Here is a 17,379-nt window from a genome sequence, read left to right as displayed (position 1 = left end):
CTTAACACAACCCTGTCTCGGAGCTCTAAAGACAATTCCTTCAACCTCATGGCTTGGTTTTTGCTCTGACATGCTCTGTCAACTGTGGGACCTTATATAGACAGGTGTGTGCCTTTCCAAATCATGTCCAATCAATTGAATTTACCACAGGTGGACTCCAATCAAGTTGTAGAGACATCTCAAGGATGATAAATTGAAACAGGATGCACCTGAGATCAATTTCGAGCATCATAGCAAAGGGTCTGAATACTTAATTTTTTTAATACATTTGCTTTGTCATTATGGGGTATTGTGTGTAGATTGCTGAGATGTATAATAAAAAAAATAAAAAAAATTGGAATAAGGCTTAAGCATAACAAAATGTGGAAAAAGTCAAAGGGTCTGAATACTTTCCTAAGGGCACTGTATAGCTGGTTAACCCCACATTGTGAATGCAGTATGATAAACAAAGAGCATAGGCTGTAGCTTTGATAGATACAACCCAATCATTTTCCGCTGGGGCTATGCACAGCACGGCATGGCAGCAGTGACACATCACACATTATCATGGCCCACCAGTCACCATTCCTGGCTCTACTATTATCACGGCCCACCAGTCACCATTCCTGGCTCTGCTATTATCATATTATCATGACCCACCAGTCACCATTCCTGGCTCTACTATTATCACATTATCATGGTCCACCTGTCACCATTCCTGGCTCTGCTATTATCACATTGTCATGGTCCACCAGTCACCATTCCTGGCTCTACTATTATCACATTATCATGGCCAATCAGTCACCATTCCTAGCTCTGCTATTATCACATTATCATGGCCAATCAGTCACCATTCCTGGCTCTGCTATTATCACATTATCATGGCCAATCAGTCACCATTCCTGGCTCTGCTATTAGCACATTATCATGGCCAATCAGTCACCATTCGTAGCTCTGCTATTAGCACATTATCATGGCCCACCAGTCACCATTCCTGGCTTTGCTATTAGCATATTATCACGGCCCACCAGTCACAATTCCTGGCTCTGCTATTAGCACATTATCATGGCCCACCAGTCACCATTCCTGGCTATGCTATTAGCACATTATTATGGCCCACCAGTCACCATTCCTGGCTCTGCTATTATCACATTATCATGGTCCACCAGTCACCATTCCTGGCTCTACTATTATCACATTATCATGAACCACCAGTCACCATTCCTGGCTCTACTATTATCACATTATCATGTCCCACCAGTCACCATTCCTGGCTCTGCTATTATCATATTATCATGGCCAACCAGTCACCATTCCTGGCTCTACTATTATCACATTATCATGACCCACTAGTCACCATTCCTGGCTCTGCTATTATCATATTATCATGGCCAACCAGTCACCATTCCTAGCTCTACTATTATCACATTATCATGGCCAATCAGTCACCATTCCTGGCTCTGCTATTATCACATTATCATGGCCAATCAGTCACCATTCCTGGCTCTGCTATTATCACATTATCATGGCCAATCAGTCACCATTCCTGGCTCTGCTATTATCACATTATCATGGCCAATCAGTCACCATTCCTGGCTCTGCTATTAGCACATTATCATGGCCAATCAGTCACCATTCGTAGCTCTGCTATTAGCACATTATCATGGTCCACCAGTCACAATTCCTGGCTCTGCTATTAGCACATTATCATGGCCCACCAGTCACCATTCCTGGCTATGCTATTAGCACATTATCATGGCCCACCAGTCACCATTCCTGGCTCTGCTATTATCACATTATCATGGTCCACCAGTCACCATTCCTGGCTCTACTATTATCACATTATCATGAACCACCAGTCACCATTCCTGGCTCTACTATTATCACATTATCATGTCCCACCAGTCACCATTCCTGGCTCTGCTATTATCATATTATCATGGCCAACCAGTCACCATTCCTGGCTCTGCTATTATCACATTATAATGACCCACCAGTCACCATTCCTGGCTCTGCTATTATCACATTATCATGGTCCACCAGTCACCATTCCTGGCTCTGCTATTATCACATTATAATGACCCACCAGTCACCATTCCTGGCTCTGCTATTATCACATTATCATGACCCACCAGTCACCATTCCTGGCTCTATTATCACATTATCATGGCCAATCAGACACCATTCCTGGCTCTGCTATTATCACATTATAATGGTCCACCAGTCACCATTCCTGGCTCTGCTATTATCACATTATCATGGCCAACCAGTCACCATTCCTAGCTCTACTATTATCACATTATCATGGCCAATCAGGCACCATTCCTGGCTCTGCTATTATCACATTATCATGGCCAATCAGTCACCATTCCTGGCTCTGCTATTATCACATTATCATGGCCAATCAGTCACCATTCCTGGCTTTGCTATTAGCACATTATCATGGCCCACCAGTCACCATTCCTGGCTCTGCTATTAGCACATTATCATGGCCAATCAGTCACCATTCCTGGCTTTGCTATTATCATATTATCATGGCCCACCAGTCACCATTCCTGGCTCTGCTATTAGCACATTATCATGGCCAATCAGTCACCATTCCTGGCTTTGCTATTATCATATTATCATGGCCCACCAGTCACCATTCCTGGCTCTGCTATTAGCACATTATCATGGCCCACCAGTCACCATTTCTGGTTCTGCTCTTTTCTATTTTGTGTATTCAGAAAAATACAAACAAAAAATATCCCTCCCAAATGATTTAGTGAAATGTAATATCGGGTCCTTGGCATGTACTGCATACGTCTCCCTGTCTCTCTCTCCTTCCCCAGAATCTACAGAGCTTCAGTGGGTGAAGTAGCCGGGCTTGTCCCAACGGATTTCTCTGTGCGCTTCAGGACATCAAAGGGCCCTGCTTGCTTCTCCCTAATGAGAGGCCAGCGCATGTGCGTGTGCACACACACACCTCAAAGCTCCTCTCTCTTCCAGGAGATCTCATCTGTCAAGCCACAAGATAATGGAACACATGACGTAGGTGTAGAAAGTCCTGCTTTAATCATCACACTGTGTGAATGCATGAAACAACGCTTCCTTCTCACCAGGCAACTCCTTAGTGGGGCCTATACCTTGATACATTTACTTTACTTCTCTTTGACATGAGAAAATACAAAGCTCTTATCCAGGAACATTAAAGATGGTTGGAAATGGGCTCAATGGGTTTGGTTGGGTCATACCAATGAATATGGACCCTTTTCTCTATTCAGGTTGAGACAGATCTTGGATTCAATTAGTCTATCTGGGTTGAAATATTTCTCCCTCTATCTAAAAAGATGTTGTTTGACTAAAACAGAATAATTTCAACTGGTGGGCTATTGGTTTGAGATGTTCTGCTGTGTTCTGATGTTTTCTGAAAAGCTGAAAAATATAGAATTCAAATCCACCACTTAGACTAAACAACGACTCAAAATCGAACTCATTGTTTATATTGAGGTATTGTTTTGTGTATTTTTATTAGTATAACTGCACATTTTCCTGAAGCAGGAAATTTAGTAAGAAACCTCACAAATGTAATATTCTCCTGTAAAGAGTTATGGAAAGCAATAATAACTTGTCAGGAAAGATCATTCATCAGAGCACACGGTTAAAACCTCTGGGACCGCTGGATAACACAGGCCTCACTCTGCCCATGCTCCTACCATTCCAGATCTCACTGCAACAAGACTACAGTGGTAAATAAGCAGTTCCATTTTCCATTTTTATTTGATTTTTGTTTTCTTTGGATGGACGGAGGAAATGCTGAAACATCACTCCCAGTAATGTTGGTGGCTGCATATTGCCGGAGGCGACTGCTCTCATGAGAAGAGATATGGTAATCCCAGGTTGGGTTGCAGATCAGGAGAAGAGCTGCTGCCACAGGAGAATCTCTCTCTCATCCCCTGGGATTGAGACAGACATCTGTAAACTGGCATGATGGAGACAAGCAGGCTGGGACCTGCGGCACATGCTGGCCGTCCTATGGCCATAGGCATCTGCTGACAGGATGGCAGAGAAGACGTTATGCACAACCACAGAGCAGTCTATAAGAAGGGATAGTAAGCACTATCACTGTGGGGCCAGCTATAAGAGGGGGTGGTGAGCACTATCACTGTGGGGCCAGCTATAAGAGGGGGTGGTGAGCACTATCACTGTGGGGCCAGCTATAAGAGGGGCTGGTGAGCACTATCACTGTGGGGCCAGCTATAAGAGGGGCTGGTGAGCACTATCACTGTGGGGCCAGCTATAAGAGGGGGTGGGTTTCCCAACCTGGTCTCAGGTCTGAACATACTGTAACACAGGGATCATCAACAACATTCAGACGCAGGCCGATTTGTTCTTGAGCGGTTGGTCGGGGGCCGGAACATAATTACAAATCATTTGTAGACAGCAAATTGACCACAAGAAGCCTAAACAGATATAATGTGTGACTAAAACTGAATCATTTCAAACCTTGCTTACATTAATATACTACCACATGTCTCTAATATCTGTGGGAATACTTGGGAACAGATTTCTACAATTAAAATCACTTGTAGCCAAAATTCACCCAACTTATTGTGGGAAGCTTGTGGAAGGCTACCTGAAACTTTTGACCCAAGTAAAACAATTTAAAGGCAATGCTACCAAATACTAATTGAGTGTATGTAAACTTCTGACCCACTGGTAATGTGATGAAAGAAATAAAAGCTGAAATAAATCACTCACTACTATTATTCTGACATTTCACATCCTTAAAATAAAGTGATGTTCCTTACTGACTTAAGACAGGGCATTTTTACTAGGATGAAATGTCAGGAATTGTGAAAATCTGAGTTTAAACGTATTTGGCTAAGGTGAATGTAAACTTCTGACTTCAACTGTATATAAACTCAACAAAATAAGAAACATCCCTTTTTCAGGACCCTGTCTTTCAAAGATAATTCATAAATATCCAAATAACGTCACAGATCTTCATTGTAAAGGGTTTAAACACTATTTCCCATGCTTGTTCAATGAACCATAAACAATTAATGAACATGCACCTGTGGAACGGTTGTTAAGACACTAACAGCTTACAGACGGTAGGCAATTAAGGTCACAGTTATGAAAACTTAGGACACTAAAGAGGCCTTTCTACTGGCATCTTTCTTGTGGTGTTTTTCAGTCAGTAGAAAGGCCTCTTTAGTGTCCTAAGTTTTAATAACTGTCAAAATAAACGCAGTTGACAGTGAGAGGACATTTCTTTTTTTGCTGAGTTTATATATTGTTTTGCTCCGAAAACTTGGGGGGCCAAATAGATCTACTCGCGGGCCAAATTCGGTGCCCGGGCCGCCAGTTGGGGAACTCTGCTGTAACAGAAAATATTACCAGAACAACAGATTTGTTATTTAAAAAAATGAAATTCAGCTATTTGTGGAAGACAGCCAGTGGGTGATATTTCGACAGTGCAAAATATTAAAAAGCAAATTGGCACAGTAGATTATTTTAGAATACGGCAGGTTGGGATTACATCATCTTTACACACAGTTTACTGTAGACCTGAATAAAGGATCTCCCCATTCTCATGTATTTAAAAAAAAAATATTGTTATATTGTAGTTTTGATGTTCACATCAACACAGCAAATGTAATTTGAATTCAGAGACATTCAATCTCCCTCTACAGTTACATTCCAGGTTACTCAAAAAATGTGGCCACACTCTTAGAATGAGAAGGTGCTATCTAGAACCTAAAAGGGTTCTTTGGCTGTCCCATAGGAGAACCCTTTGAAGAAGCCTTTTTGGTTCTGGGTAGAACCCTTTTGGGTTCCATGTTGAACCCAAAAGGGTTCTACCTGGAACAGAAAAACGTTTTAACTGGAACCAAAAAGGGTTATCTTATTTGAACAGCTGAAGAACCCTTTAGGAGGGTATTACAGTATTTCTTATTCATATCCTGAGAGATGAAATTCACACCTCTTACATAATCACCCAGATCAGAATTGTTTTACTCCTAGTCCAGTCAGTCCCCATATCTAATATATTTATTTTCTTATCTTCCTCTGCTCGCTACCCATTTGAACTGGTTTAGGGGGAGACTAATTCTCCTCACAGAACAAAAAGAGTGCTGATGAGCAAACTCTAATCCCGGATGTGCTGGGAAAAATATGATAATCTAAAATTCTAAAATACAAGATCTAATTAGTGAAGGCAAGCCAATGCTGTGGTTGGCGGCAGCAAGGAGATGCACCATTACTGTAGCTCAGAGGTATGCAGCGCACAGTGCATTAGGGTAGGCTTTCAATTAAAACACAAGGCAGGAGGTCAGTTCAATCATACTCATACTGTACTGGACATGCATAGGCAAGCAGACAGAGACAGACAGACAGACAGACAGACAGACAGACAGACAGACAGACAGACAGACAGACAGACAGACAGACAGACAGACAGACAGACAGACAGACAGACAGAAACAGAGAGACAGAGAAACAGAGAAACAGAGAAACAGAGAAAGAGGAGAGTGTTGTGTGCTAGGGAGAATGGTCGGGTTGTCATAGCAATCTTTTCTCTAGGCAGGGATCCATTTTACTTGCAAAGTAATAAGCTCAAGAGTCATTTTGTGAGGGGTTACTACAAACTGAGAATATTTCACATTTAATGTGGACATGAGAAAGGTGCAAAATTGCTTACACGACAGCAAAGATGTAGCAGCGGCCTTATATCACAGAGATTCATGGATAGTACCCAATTTACCATGTGTGAAAGCAAGGGGATCGTCTGATCGCCTGCAGTGATCTGACATCTAATGTAAAGTCACAGAAATATGATGACTAGCTCAGGTTTCCATGAATTGATTACACACTATAGCACTTTCTGTTGTAGAAACAGTAAACGATTGTCAGAAACTACTGTAACCAGCGAGCAACAAGTCTCCTCTCCTCCTCGTTTCCTTGGTTATTAGCTTGGAGACGGTCCAGTACAGTCAGTCCAATGGCGGCTGAGAGCAGTAATGGCTGGAGAAGTGAGCCATGGACTCAGGAACACGATACCCATTTACTATTCACTGTGCTCTCAGGGAAGACTTTACATGGCTGGATAATTTGATCATGATCTCCACGACTCTCCTCTCCTCCCACCTACTGCTCCTCAGGGTGGCATTGAGTCTGCACTGCTTCCTGCAGCTCAAAACTCAATGCCCGATACTGGGCTAGCTCCTGTGTTGTCTCAACAGTGTGGTGTTGGGAGTGGACGGAAGGCTATTAACTGATATTAAAGTGTGTGCTGGCTGAGCTGGTCTAGCCCCCTGACGGCCCCCAGTGCAGCCCTCCCAGCCCTCTCAGCTCAGATAATGATATGTCAGGATGTGTCAGCGTGACGGCCTTCCCTTGCCGGGTGCACCAGCAGACACTGGGGAGCGGGCCAAACGGCAGCTCCCTGACAGCCCAGCCTGTTTATACACTATACCTCACTTCGCTGCCTCCATCCTGTGCCAAGAAATAACAACTGTCACGCAGCCTTACAATGTCCCACACTCACAAATGGGTTGATTTCATTTCTGCTCAATGTATTCCTGTGTCCTAGTTTATTTATCTGACGTGCACCAAGGCAGGATGCTGTGGTTACACTCCATCAAATGAGGGAGAGAATAAGTGGAAAGTCTTAGCAAATTCAAATCCCTGTTTAGAATTTCAACCGTTACTGTGATTGTACAGTAGGGCTTCATGTTCTCTGGCTCTGGCTTAGGAGCTGTTGTGAGACTTTGGGATGCTGGGATGTTGTGGTCTATTTTCATCTCTTTTTCTGTTTGTCGATCTTGCCATCTATTTGCCTGTTTTCTCTCTATCCCACATCTCCCTGTTTCACTCCCTGTTTCTCTCTACCCCCCTCTCCTTCTGTTTCTCTCTATCCCCCTCTCCCCCGGTTTCTCTCTATCCCACATCTCCCTGTTTCACTCCCTGTTTCTCTCTACCCCCTTCTCCCTCTGTTTCTCTCTATCCCCCTCTCCCTCTGTTTCTCTCTATCCCACATCTCCCTGTTTCACTCCGTTTCTCTCTATTCCCCTCTCCCTCTGTTTCTCTCTATCCACATCTCCCTGTTTCACTCCGTTTCTCTCTACCCCCCTCTCCCTCCGTTTCTCTCTACCCCCTCTCCCTCTGTTTCTCTCTACCCCCCTCTCCCTCTGTTTCTCTCTACCCCAAATCTGGTGCCCACAAGAGCTCTTAATATGCAGGTGGTAGTCAATGGGGAGGATATATTCCCAAAGCAATATATTTTCTTTGGCTCATCAGCAGCGTCTGTGTCCAGGTGATAATTATGGACTTACTAGTATTTCTCAGGCTGGATGGAGATGGAGAAAAAACAGGTTGTTGGAATTGTAACTCAGCACATGGGATTGGTATTTTAACTCAGCACAGGGGATTGGTATTTTAACTCAGCACAGGGGATTGGTATTTTAACTCAACACAGGGGATTGGTATTTTAACTCAGCACAGGGGATTGGTATTTTAACTCAGCACAGGGGATTGGTATTTTAACTCAACACAGGGGATTGGTATTTTAACTCAGCACAGGGGATTGGTATTTCAACTCAGCACAGGGGATTGGTATTTTAACTCAGCACAGGGGATTGGTATTTCAACTCAGCACAGGGGATTGGTATTTTAACTCAGCACAGGGGATTGGCATTTTAACTCAACACAGGGGATTGGTATTTTAACTCAACACAGGGGATTGGTATTTCAACTCAGCACAGGGGATTGGTATTTTAACTCGGCACAGGGGATTGGTATTTTAACTCAGCACAGGGGATTGGTATTTTAACTCAGCACAGGGGATTGGTATTTTAACTCGGCACAGGGGATTGGTATTTTAACTCAACACAGGGGATTGGTATTTTAACTCAGCACAGGGGATTGGTATTTTAACTCAGCACAGGGGATTGGCATTTTAACTCAACACAGGGGATTGGTATTTTAACTCAGCACAGGGGATTGGTATTTCAACTCAGCACAGGGGATTGGTATTTTAACTCAGCACAGGGGATTGGCATTTTAACTCAACACAGGGGTTGGTATTTTAACTCAACACAGGGGATTGGTATTTCAACTCAGCACAGGGGATTGGTATTTTAACTCGGCACAGGGGATTGGTATTTTAACTCAGCACAGGGGATTGGTATTTTAACTCAGCACAGGGGATTGGTATTTTAACTCGGCACAGGGGATTGGTATTTTAACTCAACACAGGGGATTGGTATTTTAACTCAGCACAGGGGATTGGTATTTTAACTCAGCACAGGGGATTGGTATTTTAACTCGGCACAGGGGATTGGTATTTTAACTCAGCACAGGGGATTGTATTTTAATTCAGCACAGGGGATTGGTATTTCAACTCAGCACAGGGGATTGTGCCTCTCACAGCCTCCATTCCCACCTCTCTGCTCTGCTCATCACTGGCATGACCCAGGAGGAAGTCAGGGGTTCAGAGACCAGTTCCTACTATGGGAACACAGCCGCAGCACCGTGGTAAATTGATATATTCCATTCACCAAGCTCAATCTGCCCTGTGAATGTGTCCTCTTGGTGGTCTTCTAAAACAGTCCGTCTCTGCTGTGGATTACTTCTATCGAACCTGTTGCAAGACTTTTACCAAGGTGCCCCTGGGATGATTCCTAAACCTCCTGCCACACAGTCACTATATTGCCACCAAGGTGCCCCTGGGATGATTCCTAAACCTCCTGCCACACAGTCACTATATTGCCACCAAGGTGCCCCTGGGATGATTCCTAAACCTCCTGCCACACAGTCACTATATTGCCACCAAGGTGCCCCTGAGATGATTCCCAAACCTCCTGCCACACAGTCACTATATTGCCACCAAGGTGCCCCTGGGATGATTCCCAAACCTCCTGCCACACAGTCACTATATTGCCACCAAGGTGCCCCTGAGATGATTCCCAAACCTCCTGCCACACAGTCACTATATTGCCACCAAGGTGCCCCTGGGATGATTTCCAAACCTTCTGCCACACAGTCACTATATTGCCACCAAGGTGCCCCTGAGATGATTCCCAAACCTCCCGCCACACAGTCACTATTTTGCCACAGGGTTTGTCTCTTCACCCTAAGTGGATTGCCTCAGAAAAGATCCTGTGTTGGTATTAGAGTACAGTACAACTAACGTACGCTGATGGAACCAAAGCCTTCCGTCCATCCATCTATTAGGAGCTTGTATAGAGGATGTCCAGCAATAATATAACATCAAAAAACATCCAAGAACTCTGAGATTACGAAAAATAAACCCCATAATACACCCCTACAATACACCCCATTCATTAGAGTTGAATGAATGTAGACCATCTAAAAGGGAATTTGCTGGAGATAAATTGGTCAGTGCTCAGTGTAATGTCACTACTGTCCCCCTGGGACGGGTCACCTCGGAGAAGCTGTGGTTGGTTTTCTTTGTTTCTTTGCTGGCCCCCATGTGCAGGACTGAAGGATTACAGAGAGCACAATGACACACCGCTGTGTGAGGATGGTGGGCTGGCGGGTCGGTGGGTGGGCGGGCTGGCGGCGCGTGTCCTGAGTGCTGTGCTAGTCCCTCACCCCGGCCACTTCCTGTCATCCACAATGCCTCCAGATTTCCCCTGTCAATGGCTCATCTGTGGGGAGGCCGCTGATGTGTCCCGAGGCTTTCTCCACTGCAGCTAAATCACACAGACAAGAGAGCTGCACGCCACAGCAGCTAGAAGGTCCTTCTAAGAATAGCACTCGCCCCAAAAACACAACAAAACACAAATAAATAACAAATTAACCATCAGTTACTCTGTTTAAAATCAATACTATGACTCATCTCAAAGAGAGAGTGGAAATGTGGAAAATGGAAATTGAAACATGAAGAATGAAACATGGAAATTGAAACATGGAGAATGCAATTGACTCTTTTTACGCATGAGACGATAGCCCTAAACCGTGCTCTGTTTAAACAATGCTTTTACCATTCATTTATTCTGTTAATGCGCTCAGAAGGAAACTAATGAATGTGGGGAGGTCCTTTTGCAATAATGATGATGATTAACTCAAATGCCCACAAACTAAGGTCTGTGTTTGGCGGGAACAAATCACATGGAATAAAAAAACTATGTCTGACTCACAACTAACTATCAGACCCTTGTGAAGGAAAAGTCTTTGGCGTCATAAACAATCCTTGGTTCCTGCTTGTGCCTGGTAAACGTGTCTGTAACCAGTCTATAAGGGAACTAACGGGACTGCCCAGAGAGAACTCCTGACAGACGTTCACTATGGGGTATCAAGTATGTTAGAACCTCCCCAGTTAACTGATAATAAACAATAATTAATTTAAGATTGACTTTGAGTGTCCCTGTGTAGAATATCCACAACACCCTCAAGTAATTTGCTTTCGCCGTCTTAGTATCCGTCTCTCTCTCTCTCTCCCCCTCCTTCTCCCTCCCTCATGTTCTCACTCATGTTCTCACTCTCCCACCCCCCCTCTCTAGTGTGTTTCTCACTCTCAGACTGCTTGCCCTTAAGAAACTGAGAAGCTAGTATCTTGGTTTAAGCTAGTATCTTGTTTTGTCAGCAGCAGCGGGCAGCAGCAGGGAGCTGGATCAGGACACTGAGGAGGACATAGGGCTCGGCAGGTAGACTTGTGGCCCTTGAGGGGCATTGATGTGGTGCGACACAATGAAGGACTAAGCTCGTTGACATTGCCAGAGGAGGAACACCAAATCAAAGCAGACACAGCCTCCTTATAAGGCAAACAACCACAGCGGAGGAGCAGGTGGTGTTGTCTTTAATTCTCTCTTTTTGTGCTTTTGGCCAAACTTGAAATATAACTCAAGCTATGTGCTCTGAGGGCAAGTAGTCAACATTTTCCATATCAGCACGGATGAAACGGTAGTTAAAATACAGAGGGCAATGGCATGATCCCTCCTCCGCCCCCTCGGAATACATTTTTACCAGATGGTGTGTTTCAGAATCTTAAACCGACGCAAGCCCCACAATGGACTGCACCATTACAATAGCAGCTCCACTTTCCCTTGTCATGTAACAGAACAGCTGTTTGTTTATCTAACCTTTGGGTCAAAAGAACAGAAAGAACCCGATTTAGGCCTGCGTCTATTGCAAGTTAAAGGAATCTAACTGTAGTCTACTATCTCCAATCAATGTAATTCCCTCTCAGTTGTATAAACAGTGAGTATTATTCCAAGACCTTGTGCTGTATCTTCCCTGTTTCACTGACTGACTTCAGAGCTGGTGTTATCCCTGGGATCAGAAGCTACTGTGTGACTATGAAAGACAACAGCTGCCGGAACAGCCGCTCACGGCAGACAGATAGAGTGCTGCTTTGTAAACTGCCTCCTAAAATAAACAGACCATTTCATTCTGTCTCTGATTGGGTTCCAGGAGGAGAAGTTTGATGAAATAGCTATGAAGATGAAGTGTGCCAGGTTTCATCAGGTCAGAAAGACACAGATTGTGTGGCTCCATTCAGTTTATCTTCTCCATACACAGCTTTACACTTTTAACAGGTCAGCTTACATTTCACTATCTACAAATGCAATAGTTTACATGATAAATAGGCTACTTAAAATAGTAACTCAAACATAACCCCTTGATCAGGGCTATATGCTGAAAAGAGTTGGTTCCGTTGTCATCTCTGATTCTCTAGAAGAAAGTAGCTACTACACCCAAGCGAGAATGTATGTACATCTTCCACATTACTAGTTCAGATCATTATATGGAGTTTTTTAAAGAATATGCTATCTGTAACCATCATGTCTGCCATGTGTAACCTAGCCATCATATGTGTAATGCTATCTGTAACCATCATGTCTGCCATCTGTAACCTAGCCATCATATGTGTAATGCTAACTGTAACCATCATGTCAGCAATCTGTAACCTAACCATCATACCTATAATGCTATCTGTAACCATCATGTCTGCCATCTGTAACCAAGCCATCATATGTGTAATGCTATCTGTAACCATCATGTCTGCCATCTGTAATCTAGCCATCATATGTGTAATGCAACTGTAACCATCATGTCTGCCATCTGTAACCTAACCATCATATGTGTAATGCTATCTGTAACCATCATGTCTGCCATCTGTAACCTAACCATCATACCTGTAATGCTAACTGTAACCATCATGTCTGCCATCTGTAACCTAACCATCATACGTGTAATGCTATCTGTAACCATCATGTCTGCTATCTGTAACCTAGCCATCATATGTGTAATGCTATCTGTAACCATCATGTATGCCATCTGTAACCTAACCATCATATGTGTAATGCTATCTGTAACCATCATGTCTGTCATCTGTAACCTAACTATCATACGTGTAATGCTATCTGTAACCATCATGTCTGCCATCTGTAACCTAACCATCATACATGTAATGCTAACTGTAACCATCATGTCTGCCATCTGTAACCTAGCCATCATACGTGTCATGCTAACTGTAACCATCATGTCTGCCACCTGTAACCTAGCCATCATACGTGTAATGCTAACTGTAACCATCATGTCTGCCATCTGTAACCTAGTCATCATACGTGTAATGCTAACTGTAACCATCATGTCTGCCATCTGTAACCTAGTCATCATAACTAGTCATCAAAGCAATGATCAAAAGGATTTGTAATAATACATGCATGGTACATTATGTTCGCTTCTCAGTTAAATGGATTACTAAACAGATGTACCTTTCAGGACAACAACATCGCCTTCAAAATATAGTGAGACGTAATCTGAAGAAAATACCAGACATAATTGCTCTACTAAAGCATATCTGATAGAATAATTTCTGTTTCTTTAGGCCAGGGTGATTAAACTGATGGAATGTAGCCAACAAAGATCCATTCTGTGCGATCAATATCCATTTAAGCGAATAACCTAAATAAATGTAGTATCTTTTTAAGATCTTTCTTAATTTGCACAGAAGCCAAAAGAACTCTTGCCACATTTATGACAATGGAAACTGATAATGTTTCCTCTGGTTAGCACTTCTTCTGTAACTGCCAGTTAGGGAAAATAACTGCTTAAATGGCAGTATATCTTCTTGACTGATTAAACATTGTGATTTATAGGTTGGCCTTTAGTTTTACATACATTATTTTCCCCTAGAGGAGACTTCAGCCATTTCCCTTGCAAACCCAGATGTTTTAATGACCATAGATTGTGTGCAGGCCAAAGATAAAGCTCCCTGTCAGGCTGTAGGCCAGAGAATATCACAGTGACTTCCCAACGAATTCATGCATTTCCATACAAGGCTCCTGACACACCACCACACATTATAAACATTCAACTCCAAACAGCCTCTAACCAGCCTCTGGTACTAGCTCCACTGCAGAGCCATTTTCCTCAGGAGACAAATTCACTTCCTGCTTTGGAATCCAACCAAAAATGTGTGCATGCATAATGCATACATTTTCCTCTGTTATGTAATCTATTAGGCACATAGTCTTTTAATTCACCAGGGTGTGTGCATGCTGCAAGTGCCGGGAAGCAGAAGGGGGGGGGGGGTTATGGGAAAGGGGGGTTATGGAAAAGGGGGAGGGGCCTCCTTAAGTAAACCACATTCAGAATAGGGAAGCTCAGAGAGAGAGAGAGAGAGAGAGAGACAGACAGAGAAACAGAGAAAGAGTGAGAGAAAGAAAAAGAAAAAGAGAGAGAAAGAAAGACTTACCTGACACAGTCCTGACGATCTCGCTGGTATTCCTCAGGCCAACGAAGGAGAACTGGTAGAGCCTCCAGGAGCGGATGTCTCCCACCTCCACGGAGCTCCTCTTCCACTTGTACACTATCTCCTCTCTGGGGTAGCCATCTGGACAGAGGGAGGGTGGAGAGACAGTTAGCTCGGGAAATTACTACCTGTGGTGGTCTATGACTGAATCCATCCAATATTAAAACGTGTTAAACAGGTGATGTACATCTGTTCCACTCCAATGGTAATTAGGTTTAGGGTGACTTTAATGTGGACATAACCAACATTCAGGAACATTGTAAGGAGCAATCCTAAATAGTGACTGGACACTAATAAAGTCTGAAAACGACTGACCTTCAGTCAAGTCTCTGTTGATTTATGTCCAGAGAAGAACAGGGTTGGTGAGAGTATAGGCCTACATCATGCTAAATGGGGTGGTTTAATGCACATTAGCTTTCCCAAGTGCAAGCTGTAATGGGCTTTTTAGTTGAATAGCCCACAGATATCCTGCCACAGATATCCTGTAACAGATATCCTATAACAGATATCCTCTAACAGATATCCTGTAACAGATATCCTATAACAGATATCCTCTAACAGATATCCTGTAACAGATATCCTATAACAGATATCCTCTAACAGATATCCTGTAACAGATATCCTATAACAGATATCCTCTAACAGATATCCTGTAACAGATATCCTATAACAGATATCCTGCAACAGATACCCTGTAACAGATATCCTACAACAGACCCTGTCTGTCTGGTTACTGTACTGGTCTCTCTCACCAACCCTGCCTGGTTACTGTACTGGTCTCTCTCACCAACCCTGCCTGTTTACTGTACTGGTCTCTCTCACCAACCCTGCCTGTTTACTGTACTGGTCTCTCTCACCAACCCTGTCTGCCTGTTTACTGTACTGGTCTCTCTCATCAAACCTGTCTGCCTGTTTACTGTACTGGTCTCTCTCACCAACCCTGCCTGTTTACTGTACTGGTCTCTCTCACCAACCCTGTCTGCCTGTTTACTGTACTGGTCTCTCTCATCAAACCTGTCTGCCTGTTTACTGTATTGGTCTCTCTCACCAACCCTGCCAGTTTACTGTACTGGTCTCTCTCACCAACCGTGCCTTTTTACTGTACTGGTCTCTCTCACCAACCCTGCCTGGTTACTGTACTGGTCTCTCACCAACCCTGCCTGGTTACTGTACTGGTCTCTCACCAACCCTGTCTGGTTACTGTACTGGTCTCTCTCACCAAACCTGTCTGGTTACTGTACTGGTCTCTCACCAACCCTGCCTGGTTACTGTACTGGTCTCTCACCAACCCTGTCTGTTTACTGTACTGGTCTCTCTCACCAAACCTGTCTGCCTGTTTACTGTACTGGTCTCTCTCACCAAACCTGTCTGGTTACTGTACTGGTCTCTCACCAACCCTGTCTGGTTACTGTACTGGTCTCTCTCACCAAACCTGTCTGGTTACTGTACTGGTCTCTCACCAATCCTGTCTGGTTACTGTACTGGTCTCTCTCACCAAACCTGTCTGCCTGTTTACTGTACTGGTCTCTCTCACCAAACCTGTCTGGTTACTGTACTGGTCTCTCTCACCAACCCTGTCTGACTGTTTACTGTACTGGTCTCTTTCATCAACCCTGTCTGCCTGTTTACTGTACTGGTCTCTCTCACCAACCCTGTCTGACTGTTTACTGTACTGGTCTCTCTCACCAACACTGTCTGCCTGTTACTGTACTGGTCTTTCTCACCAATCCTGTCTGCCTGGTTACTGTACTGGTCTCTCTCACCAACCCTGTCTGCCTGGTTACTGTACTGGTCTCTCTCACCAACCCTGTCTGGTTACTGTACTGGTCTCTCACCAACCCTGCCTGGTTATTGTACTGGTCTCTCTCACCAACCCTGTCTGCCTGGTTACTGTACTGGTCTCTCTCACCAAACCTGTCTGGTTACTGTACTGGTCTCTCTCACCAACCCTGTCTGACTGTTTACTGTACTGGTCTCTTTCACCAACCCTGTCTGCCTGTTTACTGTACTGGTCTCTCTCACCAACCCTGTCTGACTGTTTACTGTACTGGTCTCTCTCACCAACCCTGCCTGCCTGGTTACTGTACTGGTCTCTCTCACCAACCCTGCCTGTTTACTGTACTGGTCTCTCTCACCAACCCTGTCAGTTTACTGTACTGGTTTCTCTCACCAACCCTGTGTCTGGTTACTGTACTGGTCTCTCTCACCAACCCTGCCTGTTTACTGTACTGGTCTCTCTCACCAACCCTGTCAGTTTACTGTACTGGTTTCTCTCACCAACCCTGCCTGCCTGGTTACTGTACTGGTCTCTCTCACCAACCCTTCCCGTTTACTGTACTGGTCTCTCTCACCAACCCTGTCTGCCTGTTTACTGTACTGGTCTCTCTCACCAACCCTGCCTGTTTACTGTACTGGTCTCTCTCACCAACCCTGTCTGCCTGTTTACTGTACTGGTCTCTCTCACCAACCCTGTCGGTTTACTGTACTGGTTTCTCTCACCAACCGTGTGTCTGGTTACTGTACTGGTCTCTCTCACCAACCCTTCCCGTTTACTGTACTGGTCTCTCTCACCAACCCTGTCTGCCTGTTTACTGTACTGGTCTCTCTCACCAACCCTGCCTGTTTACTGTACT

General features: G+C 44.1%; 1 protein-coding gene across 3 annotated transcripts in view; it reads right to left on the bottom strand.

Annotated features, from left to right (window-relative positions):
- LOC106603848 (gamma-aminobutyric acid receptor subunit gamma-2) overlaps positions 1-17,379 on the bottom strand; it is a 74,247-nt gene that overhangs the window by 24,659 nt on the left and 32,209 nt on the right. For all 3 annotated transcript variants that reach the window (XM_014198040.3, XM_014198041.3, XM_014198042.3), the window contains exon 6: positions 14,690-14,827. In XM_014198040.3, coding sequence (XP_014053515.1) covers positions 14,690-14,827 — 138 coding nt within the window. The remainder of the gene's footprint in view (positions 1-14,689; positions 14,828-17,379) is intronic.

The sequence above is a fragment of the Salmo salar genome, chromosome 04, assembly GCF_965601325.2.
Source record: "Salmo salar chromosome 04, fSalSal1, whole genome shotgun sequence".
Lineage (NCBI taxonomy): Eukaryota > Metazoa > Chordata > Actinopteri > Salmoniformes > Salmonidae > Salmo > Salmo salar.
This window is presented reverse-complemented; position numbering and strand designations above follow the sequence as displayed.